Raw genomic sequence first — 24,313 nt, forward strand, 5'->3', positions numbered from 1 at the left:
ATTATAGATACATATTTACTGTTGATTATGTTTTTTTTCTTATTTTTATTTTTTGAAACATTAATGCCGCTGTTTCAGACAAGCAGTAGTAAAAAAAGAGTGAAAATCAATATAGATGATTAGATGATATAGCAAGCGATAGTTTGTGTTAAGCCAGACAGTTTTATCAGTTCTGATTTATTTCTGACATCACATCACCCTGGGGTGCTGTCTGATCAGACCAAAAGTCTGCCGCAGCGCTGATGCTGATTGGTTGAGAGTGAACCAGACATCCCGTCAATCATGTTGATGAGTACACAGAGAGCGGGTAGCCAGCGGAAAATGAGCCACAAAGTCAATAGAGAGCCCGGTCAATGGTGACACTTGCCTGTTTATTCTTGTCCTTAGGAAAGTTCACAGAAACTTTTGCGGTGGTTATTGAGGGATGCTTGTGTGTTTGTGTAGCAGAGGAAATCTAATGTTGAACACATGGCTGTATGAAGACAAATGTTGCAGACTGTGTTGTTTACAAAGAGATGCTCTAACTCTGTTTTCGCCGGGTTTGTCTGAACCCAGTTAAATCACATTCTCGCATTTTTATTCTCTGGCGTCTTGGAAATTGAGTTTAAAGTCACATTTTTTTCCAATTTGTGTAAAGTCCAATAAGGATTTACCAATTGTGAGGAAAAGGAATGAGAGTCTTGCACACAGTGACTGTCTCAAGGACACAGTTGCGAATCTCTGCAGAAGTTTTATTCATTTAGGGTTTAATGAGAGTAAACCGTACAGTAGGGGTATGGAAAGAAAAATATTAATGTGGATGGCATTGGACAGATATTTATTGTGCCACCGGAATTTTAATCAATAATTGTGATATTAAAAGCATGAATATCAATACTGTGGTAATTCTACACATATGGTAATGTGTGTGATATATAATAACAAAATTGATTGTTCATAAATATAATTTATTGTTAATAAAAAAATATTTAAATAGATATTGTGATAATATCATTACCAATAATGCTTCTGGGCTTGATAACTGTGATGTAAAAATTGTGATATTGTAACAGCCCTATCTTAGATTAATTTCTTGAGAGTCCAAATTGAGAAATCTGCAATTTCATTGTGGATGTTTTCTTGGTAAATTTATCACATTGTGACGTTGAGATTAACATACTTTTGGTTGAATTTGGGATTTTTTTTGCTGTTGTTACTGTCAGAATTTTAACAATAATAAAGAGATCACAGTTATTTTTTCTATTCTATCAGCTTTTACAGCTTACACCGACTGCTGGTTTATGATTTAGCAGTTAATGTAGTCATACTTTACTGAGAAATGAAAAGGACCAATATGGACCAGCCTGTGATGACTTTTTATGTAGCTGCTTGTAATGGATATAATTATAATGTTGAGCTGTTAGTCGGATTCCTGTGATTTTTTACTTATCTTCTGTCTGGTTGACAGTGTAATTTGTATTATTCTGCCTCTCAAGCATGTTTGTGCGTGTATCTTTTGGAGGGTTTATGCATTACTCTATATATTGCATCTTTATAGGATCAGCAGCTCCGGGTGGTTACGTCACTGCCTCAAGCGTGCCTGATTGACATCTCCCAGGAGGGCCGTTTGTCTGCTGAAGTATGACAAGCGCCAGTTACTCTGTGCTGTTCGCTGGCAGCCAATCAAAATAGAAACAGGAGTACTTACCAGGAGATGCTCGGGTACCCTGGTGCCCGTTACAACAGAAAGAACTGTGTTTTTTGTCTCATACCTTTCTGTTTTGAGGTTGATATCGTATTTACTTCTTTTAAAAGTAACACAGTGAAGTTTTGCAACTGACATACACACTGTTACTTCATAAACCAGAGGGCAAAACATCCATCGGCTTGGCATCATTTCCAACACTCAGGCCCTACCCAGAGCCCCTGTGTCTATAATCTGATTTTGTCGAGATGTGTGTGTCAGATGTGATTTTACAAATCACAAATCTTGCAAAGTGTAGATTAAAGGGATAGCTTTTACCACTCAAAAAAAAAAAGATTTTTGAAAGAATGATAATAACCAAACAAATCTCATCCACCATTTACTGTCATAGTAGGGAAATATAGGAGTCAATGGCGGATGATGAGTGTTTGTCAGAACAAATATATTTATACAGATTTGGAACAACTCGAGGGTGAGAAAATGATGACAGAATTTTCATTTTTGGATGAACAGTCCCTGTAAATTTCATCCCAGTCTCAGATTCTAGTTTGGATATCTGCTGTCTGTCTTCTCAACGAATGAATGCAAGCTAAAGAAAAATAAAAAGTAAGATTGCATAAGACAATTGATGATCTTTTTTTGTATCCTGCATCATCTTTCATTGCTGTAATGTTAATTATCTAGCCGTCTCTTGAAGTGATTAAATGTCAATCCCATAATGCATTGCTTCTCCACGTTTGTCTCTCAAGCTCAAGTATTCTTCTAAACTGCTGCTTAAGTTTTAAGTGTCTTCTGAAAGGCTGCTTAAGTGCAATTGAATGCAGCTAAAATGAATCATACATTAAAGCGCCGTTGCTTCTGGATTAAAAGCAAGATGAAATATAGTCGTCGTCATTCTGGCGCATAATGCTCCATATTGAGTCATCAGGTCATTCCAGATAAAGGCATGCCTGATCCCTGTTACGTTCCCCGCCACATTGGATGATAACCAGCAGCCATGAAACCGACCTTCCTGACCTTCTGTATGGTTGGCGGATCATCATCTTCCTGGACGGGCCGCGTCACAGATCGTGACATCTAAAGACTGAACAAACAAGTCAAACAGAGTGCAAACATGCAGCTCTCCTCAGAATGACAGCACTTGTAATGTGATTAGTAATCTGATGATGTAAACATAAAGCACTATGAAGGGAACATCCTGAGGAGAGAGTTTGGGCAGTGCCCACAGAGAGAGAGAGAGAGAGAGAGAGAGATTATATGTGCTGCAAGAAAGTTTATCTGCCTTTGTCAGCTTGCCCCTTTGGGGTTTTGGTGCTTGTTAAAAAGTCCTGACAGAAAAAAAAACAGGCGAAACAAACAGACAGCTCAGTGAGCATGCAGATGAACAAACTCTATCCGTCTGCTATTTTTAAACTTTATCTTGCACCAAAGAGAGTTCTTTTGCCTCTTGTTGTCTTATTTTTGAAAATTGGGAGACTGGGGCTAGTTTTTCTCACCTTTTTCTCAAGTAAATACTTTTCTTGGGTAGTTTTTTTTCTTTTTAAACATTTTCGTTTTTGGCTCACTATTGACAACTCTCAATAGTTTCCGGAAGGTACTTGTAACGCATGGAGTTGCAGTAAAACAGACCGATCGTGGCAAACTTTTAACCCAATTAATGAATAAAAAATGAGAGAAATAAAGCGAAATTTAAAGAGAAAACACAACTTCCTGGAACTATAGGCTCCATTTATCGTGCGAAACGCAGTAAAACGCAGTTCTGAACTTCTGTTGTCGCGACTTTCACTCTCAACGGCTCTGTACACAGCACATGAATAAGCAAATTAGCCTCGCCTCCACCAAATCACACTCGGCAGTTCAAGACGCTGCTAAACCTTAAAGTAAACAAATTTACAGGGTTTGTCTTAAAGCATATAACAATTGCCAAATAAACATATGAACAACATTTAAAACTAGAATTTTACCATTTAACCATTTAAATATTGAATATTGTAGATAAATGCAATCGAGTAGGAGTGTACTAGGGCTGTTATTAGGCTAGATGCATGAGGCAGCAAAACCACAAAACCAGTAATGTGCAATGACAAATAATGTCAGCTTTGATTTCATCTGGACTATATTTTTATCACTAAAAGTCAGTTTAGCAAACTGACAAATACATTTGTTTACAGCACACAGTCAGACAGCCTGTCAAAGCTACATTTAACAGTTTAATAGCCACAGTGGTGTATAGTCTATCGAAAAGAATAGGAAGATGAGTGTTACCATTGATGTGCCATTTGAAGCTTGTTATTTACGTTGGTGGGTGACACTGGGGTTTCTCTTCTCCTTTACTCATCAAGGCTGTGATGTCTGATCTCTTCCGTAGAGCCATGACATTCAACATACCGTGTAGACTTGAAATGGGTCAGATACGTTTTGTTTTCTCAGAGGATTTGCGCGTATGATCGCGCATGGGATCAGCTGCTTTTGTGTCTCCGAAGCACACTTACAGTATGTGCAACCGCATGCGTGACAATAATGTAAAATTATCCCCTATCACCCATCGAGTGCATTATGTGTCATCGAGGCCAGATTTAGAGAGGTGGGTGCCCATGGGTTTGTGCCGTTTTCGGGCCCCCCTACTGTTTAAATAGAATAATTTGCTACATGTATTTGTTAGCATTAGTAAATGGTTTTTTTTTACAATGACACTTGTCCATTGGTTTAGACGTTTATAGTTCTTGCTTTGACAGTGGAGGCATTCTTACTAAAAAAGTGACTGTGTGTTGTTGTGTTTTCTCTGTATTTCTGGTGTATCTTGGGAGATTTTGGAGAATTTAAGAGATTTAGGATTGGAGATTTAGGAACCCCTGCATTCACATGTTAACAATGAGCAATACAGTTTTCAGCATTTATTAATTTTGTTTATTGTTGGTTGATGAAAAATGCAGTTGTTAACATAGGTCCATGGTGCATGTTCAATGTTCACTTTTGAAAATATTTTGTAAATACTGAAAATAATAAAGATAAACAAATGCCATAGTATTTAACTCAGACAGAAAATGTATTCAGAACAAGAAAAGATAGACAATAATAGACTAAAAGGATGCTTAGATGATGAGAAAAAACTGCGTCATCCATTTTGCAATAAGACCTTAAACTGATTAAAGATATTAGCTAGAATATTTTACACAATTTTTTATGGATAGATATGGTCATTAATATTTATCAAGCAAGATATATGCACTTAATGTAAGAACATTTCAAAATGTATTGTAACATTGTTGCACGTTTAATATTGTGTGTTCGAAAATAAAAGGGAAACATAATGTGAAAAATAAGTTAAACACTACAGTAATATTTAAACACACATGACAAGCATGTACAACTATTAAAAAACATTATTGCCATTTGAACAGTGCATAAACAATACTTAAATGTCTCACACTGTTCTAGTGGTTTCTCCTGTCAACATTTGGGTACCAAAATACGGGAGACCCGCGGGTCACATTCCCCAACGCTGTCCAGTCCTCACTGTCATGAGCTGCCGGTCTGTTCACGACCACTTTCCGGGGGAAATAACTGAAAAACAATATTTCCACGGGGGAAACAAATTGGGTGGGTGTGAAAAACGGTAGACTCACAGTCAAAACAGGAGTGTTGACAGGTACGTTAACTTACTGTATGCCTCCAGCAGGTGGTTGTCCTCTGGATTCTCTGCCTGAACATCTGGCTTTGGTTCAACAGTGTAAGAAGTCAAGTAGTTCTTATAATTTTAATAAATAAATTATTTTGCTTTCTTATCTCTCAGTTTTTTAATTTTCTTTTTAGCGCGGCACTGCGATAGCGCCTATCAGCTATTATAACAGCGTCTTAATGCAGACAGATTTCAACAGCAGTAAAGGAATAATAACTGTTGACATATAGTAAGCTTATACACATCTCTTATAATCTGCTCTTTGATAAATATCACTAGTATTTGAGTTCATATTAAAATCACTCCCCTTTGTTTACAGACTTTGGTGTGAGGTGAACACTATTGTATTGTTGAAAACTGATGTCTGTCACATTAGACTAGAGCAAAAGTAACGTTCTACAAAATCAATTTTTGAGAAAATGAACTTGTAACGTTTACTTAATGAACACTTTATAAGTTGGTGGTATAGTTGTTTCTCAGAGCACAGCAGGGGTTTAAAGACCTTCCTCTTTATACCTCCCCACATTCTCGCTCTCTTCCTCTTTTCTCTCAAGCATCGTGGAAGAATCTCATTAAATATTCAAAAGAATCTGTTCCAAAAGGATAATAAATAATGCCTTTCTCCCAGTTGTGACACGCAAAGCGATGAACCTTTTTATCCTGAGTTTTCCAGACGTGATCTAAAAGAGAATAATCACGTCTTTTGTTCACAGGAGAGCTAATTGTACTTTGTTGAGTGGCATTTCACAGGGACACAGTTTCTCTCTCTCTCTCTCTCTCTGTGTGTCACCAGCATGTCAGTATAATTGAATTTCTGCACACGTTCCTCTTTTTCATCAATCACATGTGCTGATAAGGTGGGCTAAGGAGAGACACAAGAGTAGAAGAGAGAAAGGATGTGGTAAAAAAAACAGTGAAGGGAAAATGCAGAAAAAATTATGAAGAAGACAATAAAAAAGAGAGAAAGGCATTGAAATATTGAAAACTGAGAGAAACAATGCTGAGTAACTTGTGAAGTTTTTGCACTAGAGGGATTACTCTCTTACTCTCTCTCTTTCTGTGTTTTAATTTTCAAAGTACTTTATTGCATGATTGTTTTGGTAAAACTGCCAAAGCATCAATTAGCACACATTATTGTTTTAATATACAGTATAAGTATGTAAGGACCTCTCTTATTGTTTCCACACTGTTAACCAAACCCTCCCTGTTGTTAGAGGAAAACAATGACCATACAATATTTTTTAATATTTTAAATTGGGCTTTCATGCAACTCTTATAAAAATGATGTTAACAATGTTTATAAAAATAATAGCAGGTCTGGTGTATAATTTTTTGAAGGATCTTTTGACAGAAATGTAATATACTTAACTGTCTTCAGATGTGTATAAATATACACGGTGTGCGGGTCCCTTTACATGGAATTCTCCATGTTGTTTCTACATTAGCCCTAAACGGACAAAACTGCTATACAGAGCACGATTTATGAAATGTTCTCTGCTTTGAAATCTCATTCATTTCAACAACTTAAAATTTATCTTGGTTTCTATTTGGTGTTTTCACTCTCAAAGTCTTTCTTCTTTTGGTCAACTTGTTTATTGACTGTGGTTAACTCAAAATGATCTTGTGTAGTATCTCTCAAGTCTGGAAAAAATTGAAAAACATTGGTGTTGGCAAGGAGGTGATGTTCCTGGGTTCCTACCACTCCATCAAAGGTGTATTGCCAATTTATAGAGTTAACGAAGTCAGTTACGTGATTTGGAGATGGCTATGTTGGTGTGATTTTGTTAGCACTATGTATTAAGCTAACTGTGCTGTGTTTGATCCACTGCTGGGTCTGACATGAGATTTTTGACTACATGTACATACTTCAAATTATATGCATGGACTCTCCTTTGGACAAAACACCAGCTTTTATTGTTGGATATCTTTAGACCTGATGGTCCATCAGACAGGACATGAGATGCAGGATGCTCTACGTGCCTCAGCTCCATTCAGAAGAGATCACAATCTAAACGCTTCTGATGTGTCTGAATGCCTTTGAGATGCCAAAAGAGCACATCATATGGCTGGGAGAAAATATGGATGTGACTAATTGCATTACGTTTCCTCAAATAACACATTTTGCTTGTCAAATTTGTCGGCAGCTTTTCGATTTAAAATAATATAAGTAAATGAGGAAAATGATGTGTTTCTGATGTGGCGCTGCCCTCCATGCCCACACTGTATGGAGCTTGCAATTATGATCTGTTTACATCAAAGTTGAAAAAAACCTGCAAGAGATAGCACAACCTTTTCATCAACTATCATCAATTAGCAACATTCATGTTTTTACGGATTTACTGTATGATTTATTTTTATTTAAAGAAACATAAAGAGAGTTTTATAGAGCAGAATGTCCAAGTCTGTCTTTTTTCAAATAATGGAAGTGAATGGTGACCTCGCTTCTAGGAAATATTTTTTAGGAGAGAAGGACGTAGCTTAGACATGCACATATGTTTTCCACATAAGAGAGAGTCAAATGCATTTGGAGCAACAGGGGATTAATTCAATGTTTTTCAACTGGTGTGACGTGACCGAAAAGTGGGTCGCAACACCATTCTAAGTGGGTCTCATAGTTTGCAGTCTAAGGAACATCATCAGCAACAAAAACGTAATTCAAAATGTTTCTCTGATGCGAGACTTTTATTTTGAAAGATGCGCGTGAAAGATGTTGGCAAATGCCTGAGCCAGTGAGTGCTCGAGTGCACTCCGTCGTGCCCCAGTATAAATCTCGAAATTTAAGTAACAATTTACCTTTTTCATCAATGTATACACTTACATTGATAATCAGAGAAGAACGTATCTACAATGTGTTGACCCAACTTGCAGTCGTATATTAACCCTGCGTTTCATTTCATTTTCACTAGTGGGCATGAAGATCCCAAGGGAGCATGTAGTATTTCCTGTTGGGACACACTTAACAAGTGCAAACATACAACGTTTATTAATGTGGTGTGATAGTATGTGATAAAAAGCAGTTTTACAAAATACATTACTCTAGAGTGTTCACCAATAAAATGTCCAACACTACGCTTTACTACGAAAATGTATGTAATTTATATAGTCAAGTCAAGTCAGATTTATTTTTATTGCGCTTTATTTGTATTGTATCAAAATTGTACCCAAAAATAGAAAAAAGAAAACAAAAACACATGTTAGCCAATATAACCTTAAATTAAGTTGTTGTATAACTTGAAAAGCTTTCTGCAACATCTCGCGAGACCCGGGAAAAAAGTCTCATGATATATTCTTATCCAGAACGTGATTTAGATGGGATACACTTAGCCCTGAATACTTCTCGAAAGCGGTATTCAAGATAGTGTGGGTTTTGTGTGCGTTTAGGGCACCGCACTTTGATATTTTTAAGACATTGTACAGACTTGCGCTCTTACTTCCTGTCGCGTGCATGCCCTCTCAAGTGGCCAAGCCCGCGAGTGGGGTATTTGGATGAGCCATTCTGTTTAAAACGCACAGCGTGTCTCCTTTCTGCAGCGCCCAGCCACACACTGCCTATTTATGAGTTGTACATTTACATTTTGTCATTTACCAGATGCTTTTATCCAAAGTGACTTACAGAGAGTTCAGGGAGCAATAAGCGATATTTCATATAGGAGCAATAATACAATAGGTGCTAATACAAAGTTACTAGTTTCAACAAAAGCTAGACCACTACCTGTTGAGAGAAAGAGAGAGGGTTAGTTTTTCTTTTCATTTGTCTGTCAAGTATTCACAGAAGAGATGGGTTTAAAGTAGTTTTTTTAATGTTGAATTAGTCATTTTAGTCACAAGTTTTTGTTGTATTTTAGTGTTAGTCACTCATTTTACAGTATGCTTTCATATATCTTAAAACGTTGGTCGCAGCTAGATGACCATGGGAAAACGTTGGTCTCATTGTCAAACCATTTGAAAACCACTGGATATCATTTTTTCAGTGAACTGTCCCTTTCATGAAAGATGTGAAAATTCTAGATATCAAACCACAGAACATGATGCTAGCTACAAAGGAACTTCATAGAACTTCAGAAGGCCTTAAGATCTTAAACGATGTCTTATGAGAAATATCTGCACTCCAAATTTAGGTTTTTTTCAAGATCAGATCTGCTCAGAAATATGATACACCACAGCTCCGATTTACCAAGATTATATTTTTGTTGCCTCTAGCGATGGAATCCTGTATGAAAAGCATGTGTAAAGCAGATACGGTTAAAATAGATTAGCAACATGCAGGCAAGATGCAGATCCTCAGAAACGTGTGTGGGAAATTAGAGACGTGTATTGCTATGCTACAGTCATGTCAGGACACTCAATACACACAAATCTTTTCTTATACCTCTGAAGCAGATAACACATGTCTCACATGTCTCTCATTCTCTGTCCTGTGAAATTACATTCAGGCAATAACAGAAAATCTATAGTAATGTTATGAGAGGATAATTTACGATGCAATTGTGAATCCATACATACAAATATTATATTATATTATTTTGTATTTTTTAGAGACGTGTATTGCTTTGCTACAGTAAAATACACACAAATCTTTTCTTATACCTCTGAAGCAGATCACAAATGCCTCTTATGCTCTGTGCTGTGAAATTACATTCAGGCAATAAGACAAAATCTATAGTAATGTAACGAGAGGATCATTTACGATGTTTGTTACTAAAATTGATGTCAAATTACATACAGGTTACATAATATAATTTTTTATCATATAATCATAATATCATATATAATTTGACATTATATAATATAAAATAATATAATATCATTTATAATGTATTGTATTATTATATTATATTATTGTGCATCTTATAGTTTGGCGGTAAACAAAAAGAACACATGGTTCACAACATGGTAAATTATTCCTTTACTCTCTCATTTTGTTTTATAGACTCCTCGGCTCTTCTGCAGTAGGAGGTCAATGAGCTCCTGCCCCGTTCATCCACAGATTCACGGCAACACATTAGACCTGTTATTACGAAGGTCACATTTGCTTAAGCCCGCATGTCAAGAGTTGATGGACAACTGTGGCAAGCAGGCGCTTCGAGCAGTTTAATCTCTATGCCATCACTCCATATACGCTATAGACTCTTTCTATTTGCATGTACAGAGCAGATTTTGTAAACACCATTTAAAAGTTTGTCATTTGCAAACTATGGCATTTTATGATAAAAAAAAACAATGAAATTCTTTGACAGGAAAGATAAATCATACTCAATGTGTTCAGACTCATAATGTGGCCTCCAAAACTCTCACTGCCCAATAACGTTACAAGCACAAAGCCATCTTGACTAATGATGTGTAGAACACATTACCAAGCAAATATTTAATGTCTACAAAGCGTATTATCTAGACCAAATGCAATCATAAGTTGAAAAAATTTGACATTTGTGAGTTCATTTACTTCTTTAACAGCAATTTCAGACGCCATTCTTATTCTTTATCCCGACCTCTAAAGCACACACTTATGAGACCATCAGCACCGCAGGACACATTGCACCGCAGGCTGCATTCAAAAACCAATCCGATGAAGGCGTGCTACATTAAAGGATATTACAAAAACATTGAATTTAGATACTCTGCAGACGGAAAGGTTATCCACACAACTTGTGGCCTTTAGGCCAAACATTCAGCTGAGTCAAACATTGTGATGTTTTTTCAACACCATAGACACACTGCAAAAAATGACTTTCTTGCTTAGACTTTTTTTCTTGTTTTCAAGTAAAAATGTCTAAAAATTCTTGAATCAAGAAGCATTTTCTTGATGAGCATACGGAACTAAGCAAATAAATCTTGTTTTTAGTAAAAATATATGAAATTTCATAGAATTTTTGTTAAAAACAAGCAAAAAAATCTGCCAATGGGGTAAGAAAAATAACCTTGAATTGAGCGACTAAGAAAAAGATCAACCTTAATTCAAGATTATTTTTCTTACCCCATTGGCAGATTTTTTTGCTTGTTTAAAGCACTAATTCACTGAAATTTCATATTTTTCCCCAAAAACAAGACTTATTTTCTTAGGCCATTTTACTCATCGAGAAAATGTATCTTGATTTAAGAATTTGTAGACATTTTAACCGGAAAACAAGAAAAAAAGACTAAGTTAGAAAGTCATTTTTTGCAGTGCACAATCTCCGGTGCAGAAAAAACTCTTTTTACAAGCTCACCGGCTACCCAATACGCATCTATTACAAAGAGCACTCCGTCAAATGTCTCTAGCGTGGAGTGTTTTAATGAATGTGTTATACTTCGCTGGTGTCAAATGAAGCAATCGGCAGAATCGAGAGCGGATCTGATAATGCGTTTGATGATGTTGAAGTTGCTAAGCGTTGTCGAGGGGCACGGGGCTGGCCGTGAAAAAGAAGCATGACAATTGTGGTCAAAGGAGATTTGTGTTCATTTGGGCTGTGAGTATGTGTGAAGTGTTATCCTCGGTTAGCCCGCGTTTACGTTGTAGCAACAAAGTGTGCCGTATGTGAAATTGGTAAAGTCAAGCCGAGCTTCCTAAAAATAGCACAACAACAAAGTGACACGTTTTTCTTCTCGACATTTGGAGGCACGCAGTCACAACATGCTGTGAGCATTTTAACCATCGTACAGCTTGTCTCCTACCATTCTCTCCTTTCCACACGATTATAAACATTGTCCTCTCTGTCTTTATTAGCATTCATTTCTCATTTGGTTTGACATTGAATTGGTGATTGGGAATACATTGTCCTCTTGATTGAGAAGGTTAATGAAAGCACGGTGCCGTTTGTCCAATCCAAGCTTTCATTCTCTCACTCATAAAATCTTGAGTATTCAAGCTTAAATCTCAAAATGATTGTGTCCTTTTTGTCCAGCTGTGAAATTGTGGGATACTGAAGGAAGGATTCTAAAGGCACACACGAATCTACTCAGGCAGAAAGAACTTTCTCTGTGCGTTATTATGACTAGACAATGAGTTCGTGAAGGCCAGAGCCACACATATCAGAATGATCTTTGTGGAGTTAAGGAAGCAGAAAAGCTCTTTTTCTCCATTTTTGTCTCATTACATTTGGATAAAGAACCGTGTTGAATTGAGTTAACTATGTAATATTAAGTTCATAGTATTTTACTCCACATATTTAAATGATCGCTCTAGTCTGGATGTCACTGTACATTTATTTGAATCACTTTTATCATTGTGACCTGGATTGTGCATTTTAATTCAACGCTCATAGCTGAAAACCTGCTTTCATGGTATGTCGGACTAACTTTGTGTTTTTTGTATCTTTCAACAGGATGTGAAATCAACCTTTTTCCAGTTTGGGGCTTCGATCCAACAGGAGGCGCTGCTAATGCTTAATATCATGGAAGAGTACGACTGGCACATCTTTTCCATAGTGACCAGCAAGTTCCCAGGCTATCAAGACTTTATTTCCATTTTGAAGAGCACGGTCGACAACAGCTTTGTTGGTTGGGACCTTCAGCACACCATCACCCTGGACGCTGTGGACGGCGACACCAGAACCCAGATCCAGTTGAAGAAGTTGCAGTCTCCAGTCATCCTCTTATATTGCTCCAAAGACGAAGCCGCTTATATCCTAGAGGAGGCCCGCTCGCTGGGCCTGACCGGCTTCGGATACATCTGGATCGTGCCCAGCCTGACCACGGGCAACCCGGAGATCACACCAGGTTCGCTCCCTTCTGGAATGATCTCTGTGTCTTACGATGACTGGGACTATCCTCTTGAAGCAAGGGTTCGAGATGGACTTGGGATTATAACCACAGCGGCTGCAGCAATGTTGGAGGAATTTGGAGACATTCCAGAGGCCAAAACCAGCTGCTATGGCCAAATGGAGAAAGCGAAGTTGCCTCCCAGTGTATTACACAAGTGAGTAAAGCAAACCGAATATTTCATACTCATTGAGCTTCAATGGTAATGAAATTACAATGCACACAAGAGTGTTAAGGAAAGTTAATGATTCTTACATGTATGAGCGTTAATTTTTAGGCTTCGCCTGTCAAATTGTGCTGAATAGCTGCACAAATTTTCTATATGATTTACCGCCGTACATTTGGCAAACGCTTTTATCCAAAGTGGCTTACATTGGATGATACTACACATTTGTATTTGAGTATGTGCAATCCCTGAAATCGAGCCCATGATCTTGGTGTCGCTAGCACAATGCTCTAACCACTGAGCTACTGGAAAGATAGAAGCTACATTTTTGGTACTGTGGAAATTTTTTGGTACTGTTGTACATTTGTAGTACCGTCTACAGCACAATCCTTGTGACACCCTTTCTACCCTTGCTCTTGCCTTAAAAAATTTAAGGCAAAAGCCAGAGTGCTATTTATGTGAAAACACGGTTCTCAGTCGGTCAAGTGGAAACGGGAATAGAAGGGATGGAAAAGTCATCCGAGAGGTCTTTATAAGAGCAATGTGTCTGCCGTATGCAAAATTCATTGTTACATTCCGCTAATATATGTCTCAGCGTGAGCAGCTAATGGGTAAATGTGGTACGGGGCAGGCCTTGGAACTCAAAGTTTTTTGGGAGTGCTGGAGAGCTACTTACACCCAGAGGTGTCTGCTGGTGCACTTCTCCAGCTCTCTGGGGAGGTCCCAGAACTCCTGTGCTTTTAATCTGAAATGTTTTACAATGCACACTGCGAGAGAGCCAGAGCGGAGACAAGCAGAGCTAAACAGCGATGGAGAGAACAACATGGAGTCTTTGCTAATGCGGCTGGAGAGCTCTCCAAATGTAAAGTGCTCTTGATGAGTGCGGGTGCTTTGTTACCTTTGCCCATGTGTGAAGCTGATGCCTGAGTCCGTCTCGCCCATACGCCTCATTTGTCCTGCCAGTGCAGGGAAGCGAAGGGGACACAGAGGATTGACCCATTTCTAGTGGAGCATTGCTGCCTGAGATGCACATTCACTCGGGTGTCTGGGGTGCTTTAACGCTGATAGGCTCAGCACAGATGGTTGACGGCCTGGCTGGTTCTGCTGGAGCCAGCAGAGAAGTGGACTCATGCCCTGACTGAGGACTCTTTGAATTCTAGACTGTTCAGGCGTGGAGATCATCAAAGGGAAGTATTGGAAGATGCAGATCCTGTGAAATTGCTGCCTTGTGAGAAAGCATTTACTGTGTGCTTTGACTGAATAATACCTTAAAATGGCTGCATCAACATGTTTTATGTCTGGTAAATGGTAGATTTAGACTAGTTCTCGTGGGTATAGAATCCCGCTTTTATATACAGAAGAATAAAAACATCAGGGCCATCAATAGATTCAACAGAATACATGTTTTTAGGCATGCAGCTTCTTTTTAAGGAAACAAAACTTGATTTGATGAAGTCATGATAAAATATGTGTGCAGGACTTGTTACTTAGTCACGGTATTGTTTTTAATAATAATAATAATAATAAAATAAAAGGGATAGTTCTCTAAAAAATGAAATTATTTCATCATTTATTCACTCTTGTGCCATTTAAACCCATATTACTTTATTTTTTGTAAAACACAGAAAAGATATTTTGTAGAATGTTGAAATTCAAAAGCATTGCCCCCTATTGACTTCCATTATATAGACAGAAAACCACTGAAGCATTTATCACTAGAACTCCCGGAAATCTATCCCTACATGAACGGCAACAAATATGTATTGATTCCGAATATTTTCATGTTGTGAATTTTAGAAATTATAATATCTAACCTTTTTTCTCTATATTTGCATAACACGAATCGCACCCACCACTGAAATCAAAATGTATGAATGAAATGATGCGTTTTATAAGGATAGGTAATAATAAACGCAAGGACACGAAATTAAAATATTCTTACAAATGTAAAAATGAATTATTATTTCATCGTCAACCACATAACTTATTGGGTAGCCTGCTAATTACAGATATTCGGGGTGGATACAATTATGTATAATAAAAACAAATTTTTAATATAATAAGTAAAAAAATATTATTGATTTCAACAAAGCAAATTTTTAAACGGTCAAAACGACTGCCTTGGTAGTTCTAGTGTTAATGAAATGAGGGTGAGAATTTATTAAATAGTTTTAATATAAAAAATGACCCTTTAAGGTTTTTAATGGTAATGCTAAATTAAGTTTTGTATGGTAAAGCACTCAAATAGTGGTGTTCAGTCAGATATTTATAAAAGACTATAGCTCTCTGTCACTTAAATGCCATTGCAGTCCAATCACATTTTCAAAGTCTCTCCTATATATAAGTTGTGATGTTGTACAGAAAATATATTTGGCACAGCATTTTTGGCAAGCAACCCCCTATCTGAATTTCATGTTCTTGTTAAAATGGAGTGTCACAAACCCGGGTGAAATATGTGGTCCCCAAGCAAAATTTTCCTTTTTTAGACAGATTTAAGACAGTCATCTGGAGAGCTGTGAAAAGCGGACCTTAGCAAAATTTAGCCTTCATATATCAATGACGAATACTGAAATTACCTGTCAGGAGTGGAGAGTCCACAGTGCCGCCTCACAGTGTTGGGGACCAAGGGTAGCTGTCAGCTGTGCTCTGTGGAACCATACATTTCTAAAATAAAGGGCACTTTAAACACACCCATTGAGATGGCCGACCACCCAGCAAAACACCATTTTAGAGAGGCAAGCTCCACCACAGATATCCACAGGAGTCACTTCTATTATTGAGAACTTTCAGGGGTAAAATTAAATATGACTTATGGAAGCTATATTAGTGGAATATGGGGAGAATTGGGTCGAACTTTACCAACTAGTGACAATAGGTCATTCTGCTGTACTGTACAGCACTGTAATTGGTGCTTGTCATTGGTACTTCAGCCTTAAATGGATAGTTCCCTCAAAAATACAAAAAACTCATTCAGGTTTAGAATGACATGAGGGTCAGTAAATGATGACATCATTTTTATTTTTGGATGAACTATCTTTTTAAAGGGATAGTAACAGATTATCTTATTGGCAGATATCATGCATTAGATTCCCAAATGATCTAGTTATAACGCATACATGGAATCAAATATTTATTTTATATCAAGTATATAAAAGTATAAATGTAGAGAGCAAAAGTCCATGTTTAACTCTATCCCAGCTAAAGATAGCACGTTCAGGTTATGCTTTTATTTTTAAACCTTTGGATGGAAGAACTTTTTTTGACCTGAATGCGTCTTGATAGAAGAGGACAGTACACACAAACACCCACACACAAACACACTCACACCAGTTACTTCTATTTTCTAATGCACGCTGTCAGGGCTATATTTTTTCTTTTATGGCTTGCTGTGCCCCACTTTGTATCAGATGCACTAACTGTAGTAGCGCAGGTTTACACAAGCACTCTTCTGCCAGCACCTCCGTCTGTGTAATGTCTCACTGAGCCCCAGGTGAAAGGTCCTCCACAGCCCCAGCTGCCCTGACCCTAATACACAGATGTGATACACTCTTATAACAATGATTGAATATAGCTCTATCTATAGCTCTTAATGTGTAGAATTAGTTTACTGAACAATCTGTTTGAGTGTTAGTTACACCGTTGCTTTCATATTTTTAAATGGGAGTGTCTGTTGTCTGAATTATAAAGGTTAAAGGTGCCATACATGTGTGCATTACAACAATTAACAAACAGTAAAAAATAGCCTGACAAAATTATAACATTATCTAAATAATAAAATGTACTGTACTGTAATTGTAAAAGGGAAAGTCTCTTTAAAACAGTATAATTTTTTCATAGATGAGAATTAAATATCCATTTAATAAAAAGAAAATTTAAAGTGACTGTTCATCAAAAAGGCAAATTCTTTCACTATGTACTCACTCTCATGTCATTCTCAACCTGTAAGAGTTTCTTTCTTATGCACAAGACGAAAGAAGATATTCTGATGACCAAACAGCATTGGGCCCATCAACTTCCATTACATGCAAAACCACTGAAGCTTTTCTTAAAATATCTTATTTTGTGAACCACAGAATAAATAGTCATAAACTGTTTTTTTAGGTGAATAAAATTCTGATTATTTTAACTATAAAATGTACATATTACCTTTTCTATATTTTAGCAACAGTCGTATTCGTTTCTACTTCTGTAGTTTTACTTCTCCTGACCAAGTTTAGAAATTGATTTTAAGGTAGAAGTTGATACTGAAACACAACAGAAGACTTCATCAAATACTGTATGTTGAAAGGGCAACCTCTGGCAATAACATTTTCATCTGGGTACTACCACAGTGGCTATTAATGAGCCTTTCCTTATTGATGTAGTTCTCTTGTAAAATGGGATGGCATAAATTACGCCTGTGATTGAAACACAAATTTACCTACAGTAAATGACTTAATATAAACAAGTCCCTTCTGAATAGGGCTTATGATAAATGATTGAATTTGTATGTCAATCGCGTGTTCAGTTATTGCTCAAGGGGGAGGTCACTGTTCTGCATTACTTCCAATTATATATTAATGCCATAATGCCACTTGAGAAATGTAGATGCCTCTTAAATAAACTGCTTCATGTACAGGAGGAACAAACTCTTCCTTCTTTAATGATGGAAAAAGTCTACATGTCAAATAGGGAACAGCTTGCCTACCCTCATTAGTGTCAACCGTTGCTATAAATGCCTAACGAGGAACTCTTTCATTCAACCACACTCGGCCCATCAGAATGCCGCTGCCTGCTGCAGTTTGACCACATGTAAAGTACCATCCGAAAAGTCTCGAAGTGGTTTCATAGCCCACATAGTTTACTGTGACTGATCCCAGACACATCTTGTGTAATGAGGATTTTGAATAAAGGGTTCACAGTGAGCAGGCGGTGGGTCACTCCTGTTATGTGCTTTAATTAGGGTGAAGTGATGTGTGCTCAGGTTGGATTCTTGTTCTTGCCTGTTGCTGTGGCATTGTGTATCATAGACGTTCATGGGGAAGGGGCTTTTTGTCTCAAAATTAAAATCAGATTTGTCTGAAGCATATTGCTCACAAAACTGAAAAAGTTTTTCCCAGTCGGGCAAGCTCTTATCTGATTGGCGGGTACTGGCAACTGTCAAGAGCAGGGATCACAGGTTCTGTTTATCAGTCCATCTGGAACAAAAGTTGTGTTTACAAAGTAGCCTACCAGGTTAATACAATGCCGATTGAAAAAAATTGAGAAAGAACAGTAAAAAAGGTCAAAAGTAAAAACAAAGATATTAATAGAAACTTGGGTTTTGTTTAAGGCTTAGTTTTATGTAAACCATACATTCACAAGCAGACATGTATATTCTGCTTTGTTATTTGATTGAAAGCTGTGACATTTTTCATTATTTTTATAAAAAAAAGGTTTTCATTTTTGTGCCTGTATATACAGTATATATTACTGTTCAAAAGTTTAGGTCTCTTACAGTACTCAGTCTTTGTTTAAGTTTTTTTCTCATGTAATAATAATAGTAACAACTCATTAAAACTATAAAATTATTCTTGAACTAGATGGAAGAATCTTTGTTAAAAACTTTAAGCAACTTTTATCATCCTTAAAGTGACAAGTAATTTAGATTTTTATTCATTTGGATTTATTAATAAATTAAACAAGCTTTAGAGCTTCAGAAATTTCAGATATTATTCAAATTTCAACATTTTCAGTCCAGTAACCGTACAAATTTGAATGGGAGCTTTTTTATTCTCAAGTAGAACTTGAGTATTTTTACTCTCAAGTATATACATACTAGTGATGCGCGGATAGCAGTTACATCCACAGGCGCTGCGGATGATCCCCGGGTAAGGTGCGTTGGGTAATAAAAAAATACATTCTGATTGATTGATTAATTAAAAATAAAAAGGGAGAATTAAAAACAAAACAAAAGGAAGGATAGAAAGAAAGAGAATTGCTGCATGGAGTGTTTTAGCGGAGTGATTAACGAGGATGAGTCAAGTGTTGTGTATGTAATATTCAACGACTGTGAGGGCTTGAAAATGTACCGTTATACAGTCATTCATGTGTGTTACGTGTTGCAGTGACAGAAACGGCGATATTCAAAATCCGAAGGGAGTAACGCCTGTGTTTAATAGAAAATATAGGCTAAGCTGGCCTAAACAAACTTTTGTTTTATAAATAAATTTCATTCAAAGTTAATTTAAAAGTATATTATGATCAGGGTATTATTTTTCTATCAGAGAATGGCAGATTAGTTCTAACGTCACTGAATCTGATAACATCATGATTAAAACAAAGAATCAGATAATTTATTAGAAGCAGCAGATGCAGGTGACATTTTAGCTCATCCCTTCATCTCTTATACATACTTCATCAGAGTGTTTTTACTCTACTTTTACTAGATTGTAAAGCATTTATCATAAATAGATAAAAAGATGTTATATGCTTTTTTAATCTACTTGTAAAATTAAGTAAACCACTTGAGTAAAAGTAATTAAGTTCTAGATTTTTTATGTGCTTAAGTAAGCAATTTATATTTCATTTTTTAAAGTGTAATAAAGGTATAATGCTTTAAAATGTAGTAAAAATAAGATTTTTTTCCAATGTACAAACATTCCGATAAGTTCACATTCTTCTGTTCATTTTGTCATTTTCCCCATACTGTATTTTCCTTCTATTTCCCACTTCCAGTCCATATGACAAAGGTCTAGCAGTGGCAGAACATAACAATGTAATGAGCACGACTCCAACACTCCTGCGGCCCTAAAGCTCTATTGACACTTTGTGACCATTATCTGGTTTCCTCAGTAATTGGTAAAAGGAGCTCTGCAGGTGTGACCGGTGTAGTGATCCAGGGCCCACGATCTTAGAAGCAGCAAAAGGGAACTAGAAAAGGTGTGAAATGTGAGGGAAGGTCTAAGATAAATAAGGAAGCCCATTGTGAATGGAAACATGTCTTGTAGCGGAGTAGAGCGAAGATTATTGATTCTCTTCCTCTCCAAAGTCTGATGTAATTGGATTCAACGATATATCAAGGGTGAGTGGGCCTTCACTACACCCCCTAAATGGGACCCCAATCAATTCAACAAGCTTCTCTGCCATTCAGTCAGCAGACGCCCACTGAGACCGGTTTCATAAATCGATCATCGCGCTACACTTCTAATCCCGCTCACCTGGCAGTTCTGTGCCATAAAACTTTCCTGTAGCCGCCGCACCCACGCCGCAGGCCTTGTTAAAATTGCTGGCTCGTCATTACTAAGAACGATGGGCAGTCAGGTTTGTGTCAGCCTGTGTTTTGCCACTCCGGTCTCTGAGGTAGACCCGAAGACATCCTAGTGTGAAATGTGAGAAAGCAGCATTGTGTTCTTCGGTTAAGCACACTTAAAATGGATTGACAGGGACACGTGCTGTTGAACATTGTGAAAAGTGATGAAAACAGACTCTATTTATGTGGCTTGGCATTTTTTACAACAACTTGTTTACACCAGATCATTCTGTTTTTGTGTCTATATTTAAGTTATTCTAGGTTCAAAGGTTTAAATCTGCTTCTATTATATGACAAAATATCATGTATTGTCATATATAGAAAATCTCCAAATGTACTGAACATGACCATGTATGACAAGAATTTCCTAAAGTTTGTTGCTTTTTCAAATATGCACCATGAATACATGTTTAAGACTGAAAAAAAAGATTAAGTAATAAATGTCTGACCATTAAAAATGAACCTGAGAAAACTTTCAAAGGCAGCTTTTCTGCACTATGTCTGCAGCCTCGTTCTTTTTTTTTTATTTGAAGAAGAGGACAAAAGAAAGAACGGTTGTAATTCATGTAGATTTCATCCGATACTAATAATATCTCGGGCTGATTTTTCATCTTCGGCTAATGTGACATCTGATTTAGGTCAGTCATTAGTCTTCAGACGGCTCATTAATTCCTTCTTTTGTCTTTCTGCATGTTGAAAATGACCTTCGTTTGTTATTTTGATCTTTTACGTATAGAACGAAAACCATTCGAGTTCTTTTCTGGTGCCTTCTGCGCCAGATAAGATTTGCCTCACCTGACCGCTCTATTTCTGGACCTCATGAACTTTCTGCTTCCTCTAGGTACATGATGAACGTGACCTGGGATGGCAGAGATTTATCCTTCACGGAGGACGGTTACCAGGTGTATCCCAAACTGGTGGTGATCGTGCTAAACAAGGACAGAGAATGGGAAAAGGTAAGCCAGATCCGATACGCGAGAGAACACGGCTGACCTTCCGAGCTGCGTCATTATAATTTTATTATAACTCCTCCGAGCGAAGCGTCATTAGCAACTGTTCACACAATATTAGTACCCATGAACCGCCATCTTAATTACAGCCCGGAACGGTGTAAAAAAGTGTGTCAGTGCGGTAATTGCCTCACAGTCTGCAAAATTGGAGGTGTAATTAGGGCATGTTTTTATTCCTTCTTGGACCACAATCCACCCCGAGTCAAACCCCAAACACAAACATGATTGTCAATGCACGCATGCAAACTTGTGCATCGGTGCAGGTATCTTGGATGGACGAATCCCTCTTTTTTTCCGCGCTACAATGAAAGCAGAGCAGACAAAATAATTGTAACAGCAAAACAATGGGCGATATTGATTCGTGGGGGTTGTTCTGCAAATCAGTCAATATCGGTGGGAGTCTAATTGACAGAATAAGGCTCTCAGTGAGAGACAGACCCCGATATGTATGCGCATTCATGCGGCAAAAGGCCGATTTGCTCTAATCAGACCACTTGATCTTCTGAGTTTGAAAATAACGGTAAAGACCACAAGACTGGTCCGTGCTGTTAAAGCATCGTAAATAAATAGCTTCATTTTCAAGGGAACCTGCATGCTGGTGGTTTGTCTTAATATAACATGTTGTGGCTCATTAAACGGCAGTCGTTTTGCAGATATGGTATTGGGTTTGTATTACAGTAGAATAAAACACACTAAATTAGCTCCCAGGGGTTTCTGGACCTTGCTATACATTTGACTGTAAAAGCGTTTGTTTGGGCTTTATGAGAAAGGCTATTATTTTTCAACCTGTCCTGACTGTTCTCTGAACTTCATCAGATGCAGCCTAAATTAAAAGTGTCCCATGTAAGTCAGCTCATTTGGGGATACAGAGTGTTCCTACTGTAGTACTTTAGGCAGAATATAACAGATGGCAAAACTGTCTTTGTTAAAATTCTTTGGTTGTCTAAAAAATGGATTTGTTGCCAAAAATCTATGTTTGTGACACTTAAACGGGACTAAATTAGCTTGGGTTCTGTTTTCAGGTACATCGATAGCATACGTGGCCCCCAAACGTTTTTAATGAATTAAGCTACATTTACAAATTGTTAGTATCATGAAAGTCATCAAGTCATAGTTCACTACATAATGAAAATTCTGTTAGCATTTGCTCACCCACTATGACTTTCTTCTGCAGAACGCAAAATAAATTATTTGAAGATTGTTGGTAATCAAATATAGGCGGTACCCATTCACTTCTTGTATAGACACAAAACCAATGTAAGTCAATAGGTACCGCCATTGTTCGGTTACCAACATTACCAACGTAAAATATTTGCAAACAAATGTAACTTTTTTCATTTTTCCTGGAGCCACCCCAAAACTCCTATATAAAAGTGTGACCTTTGTGTCAAAATGATTATATGATTAAAATCTTTACCTGGCATTTACCTAAAACAGCCCAAATGTTGATGCCACAATATGCAAAAAAATCCTTTCTACTTGTTTGAATGTATAGTTTGGGCTCTGAATGTATTGTGTGATGGGACGACTAATGACAGCCATCTCGGTCGTTTAATTTCTCTAAAAATAGCCTTTGACTCTTTGCACTCTGTGCTTGCCAGTGGCCATGTATAAAGCGCTCCGCCCACCTTTTACCAGTGTGCTGACAGATCCAAAGATCAAGCTGCTATGGTGGGAAATTAAATCCACATGAAAATGATTACATTAATTAATTTCATGTCAGGTTGCCTCTTGTTGATGTTGATTAAAGCCGATAAAATGTTGAACTGAGTGTCACTCTGGCTGTGTGCTGTCACATATCATTTTTTACATTTTGGACACAGTTTTAGAAACGGATGACTATAGGTGTCAAGAATAGAATTATAATTGAATACACTAATACATCTGACCTCATGACCGGCTCTCCAGCTCCCGCGGATCTTGGGCACATGATGCACAGGTAATATCTAGAAAGCCCTTTCTTGTTCTGCAAGCTCTAATCTGATTGGCTGACATTACACAATTTACAGTAGTACAGGTATGCAGGTTTTTGTAATCAGTCAAACTGAAACGAAGTGCCATGTTGATGCAATGACTTTGAGTCTTTGAGTCCTCAATGATGAAGGCAGAGTTGCGTGTGCAATGTGTTGCTCTAAGGAACATAACTAGAATGTAATGCTGTTTGACGTTATACTATGTTGATATTAATCTGACAAAGCCTTTTCATCAGTGTGAGCTGCTGGCAGAAGCAAAGACAAAAGCATCGGACAGATTTACAGCCCCGCTGTGCTGGAGCAATATCTCACACTTTGGCCTGACGACGGACCCATGTGACTGACCGTCAGTGTGCCGCACAACGCATAGCATATTGCATATTGTATTTATGATCCTACGTGGCCCTGCGGCATCACTGATTTCACAGTTGCACATATTGAAACTGACGTTATTGGGAATGTAAAGTCACGATGTGCATTAGCAAAAGAGAAAGATTTTGACTCGCCAAGTTTGAGACAGTGTTGTCCTTTAGAGCTGCTAAATGTTGTAATACAATTCTTAGTGTTTGCCTGTAAATGTCACAGTCTGTGTGTTGAACAATGCTTATCAATGATATCACAAGTTTGCAGGCTGCCATGAAAGCAGTTTACAGAAGTAAGTTTACAAAGTATGTGATCGTGTTAAGTCTGCAATGAGGAAGTGCACCTGTTTGTTCTCTTTGTATTGTGAATGGCAAATGTTTGTGTTGCCATTATGACGCAGTCAGTTGTGTCTATCAACTCTGAGCTTTTAC

At 37.4% G+C, this 24,313-nt stretch overlaps 1 protein-coding gene across 1 annotated transcript in view; it reads left to right on the forward strand.

Moving 5' to 3' along the window:
* grin2aa (glutamate receptor, ionotropic, N-methyl D-aspartate 2A, a) overlaps positions 1 to 24,313 on the forward strand; it is a 111,223-nt gene that overhangs the window by 52,428 nt on the left and 34,482 nt on the right. The window contains exons 3-4 of the mRNA XM_056753869.1: positions 12,665 to 13,257; positions 21,378 to 21,492. Coding sequence (XP_056609847.1) covers positions 12,665 to 13,257; positions 21,378 to 21,492 — 708 coding nt within the window. The remainder of the gene's footprint in view (positions 1 to 12,664; positions 13,258 to 21,377; positions 21,493 to 24,313) is intronic.

This window comes from Triplophysa dalaica, chromosome 7 (assembly GCF_015846415.1).
Source record: "Triplophysa dalaica isolate WHDGS20190420 chromosome 7, ASM1584641v1, whole genome shotgun sequence".
Taxonomy (NCBI): Eukaryota; Metazoa; Chordata; class Actinopteri; order Cypriniformes; family Nemacheilidae; genus Triplophysa; species Triplophysa dalaica.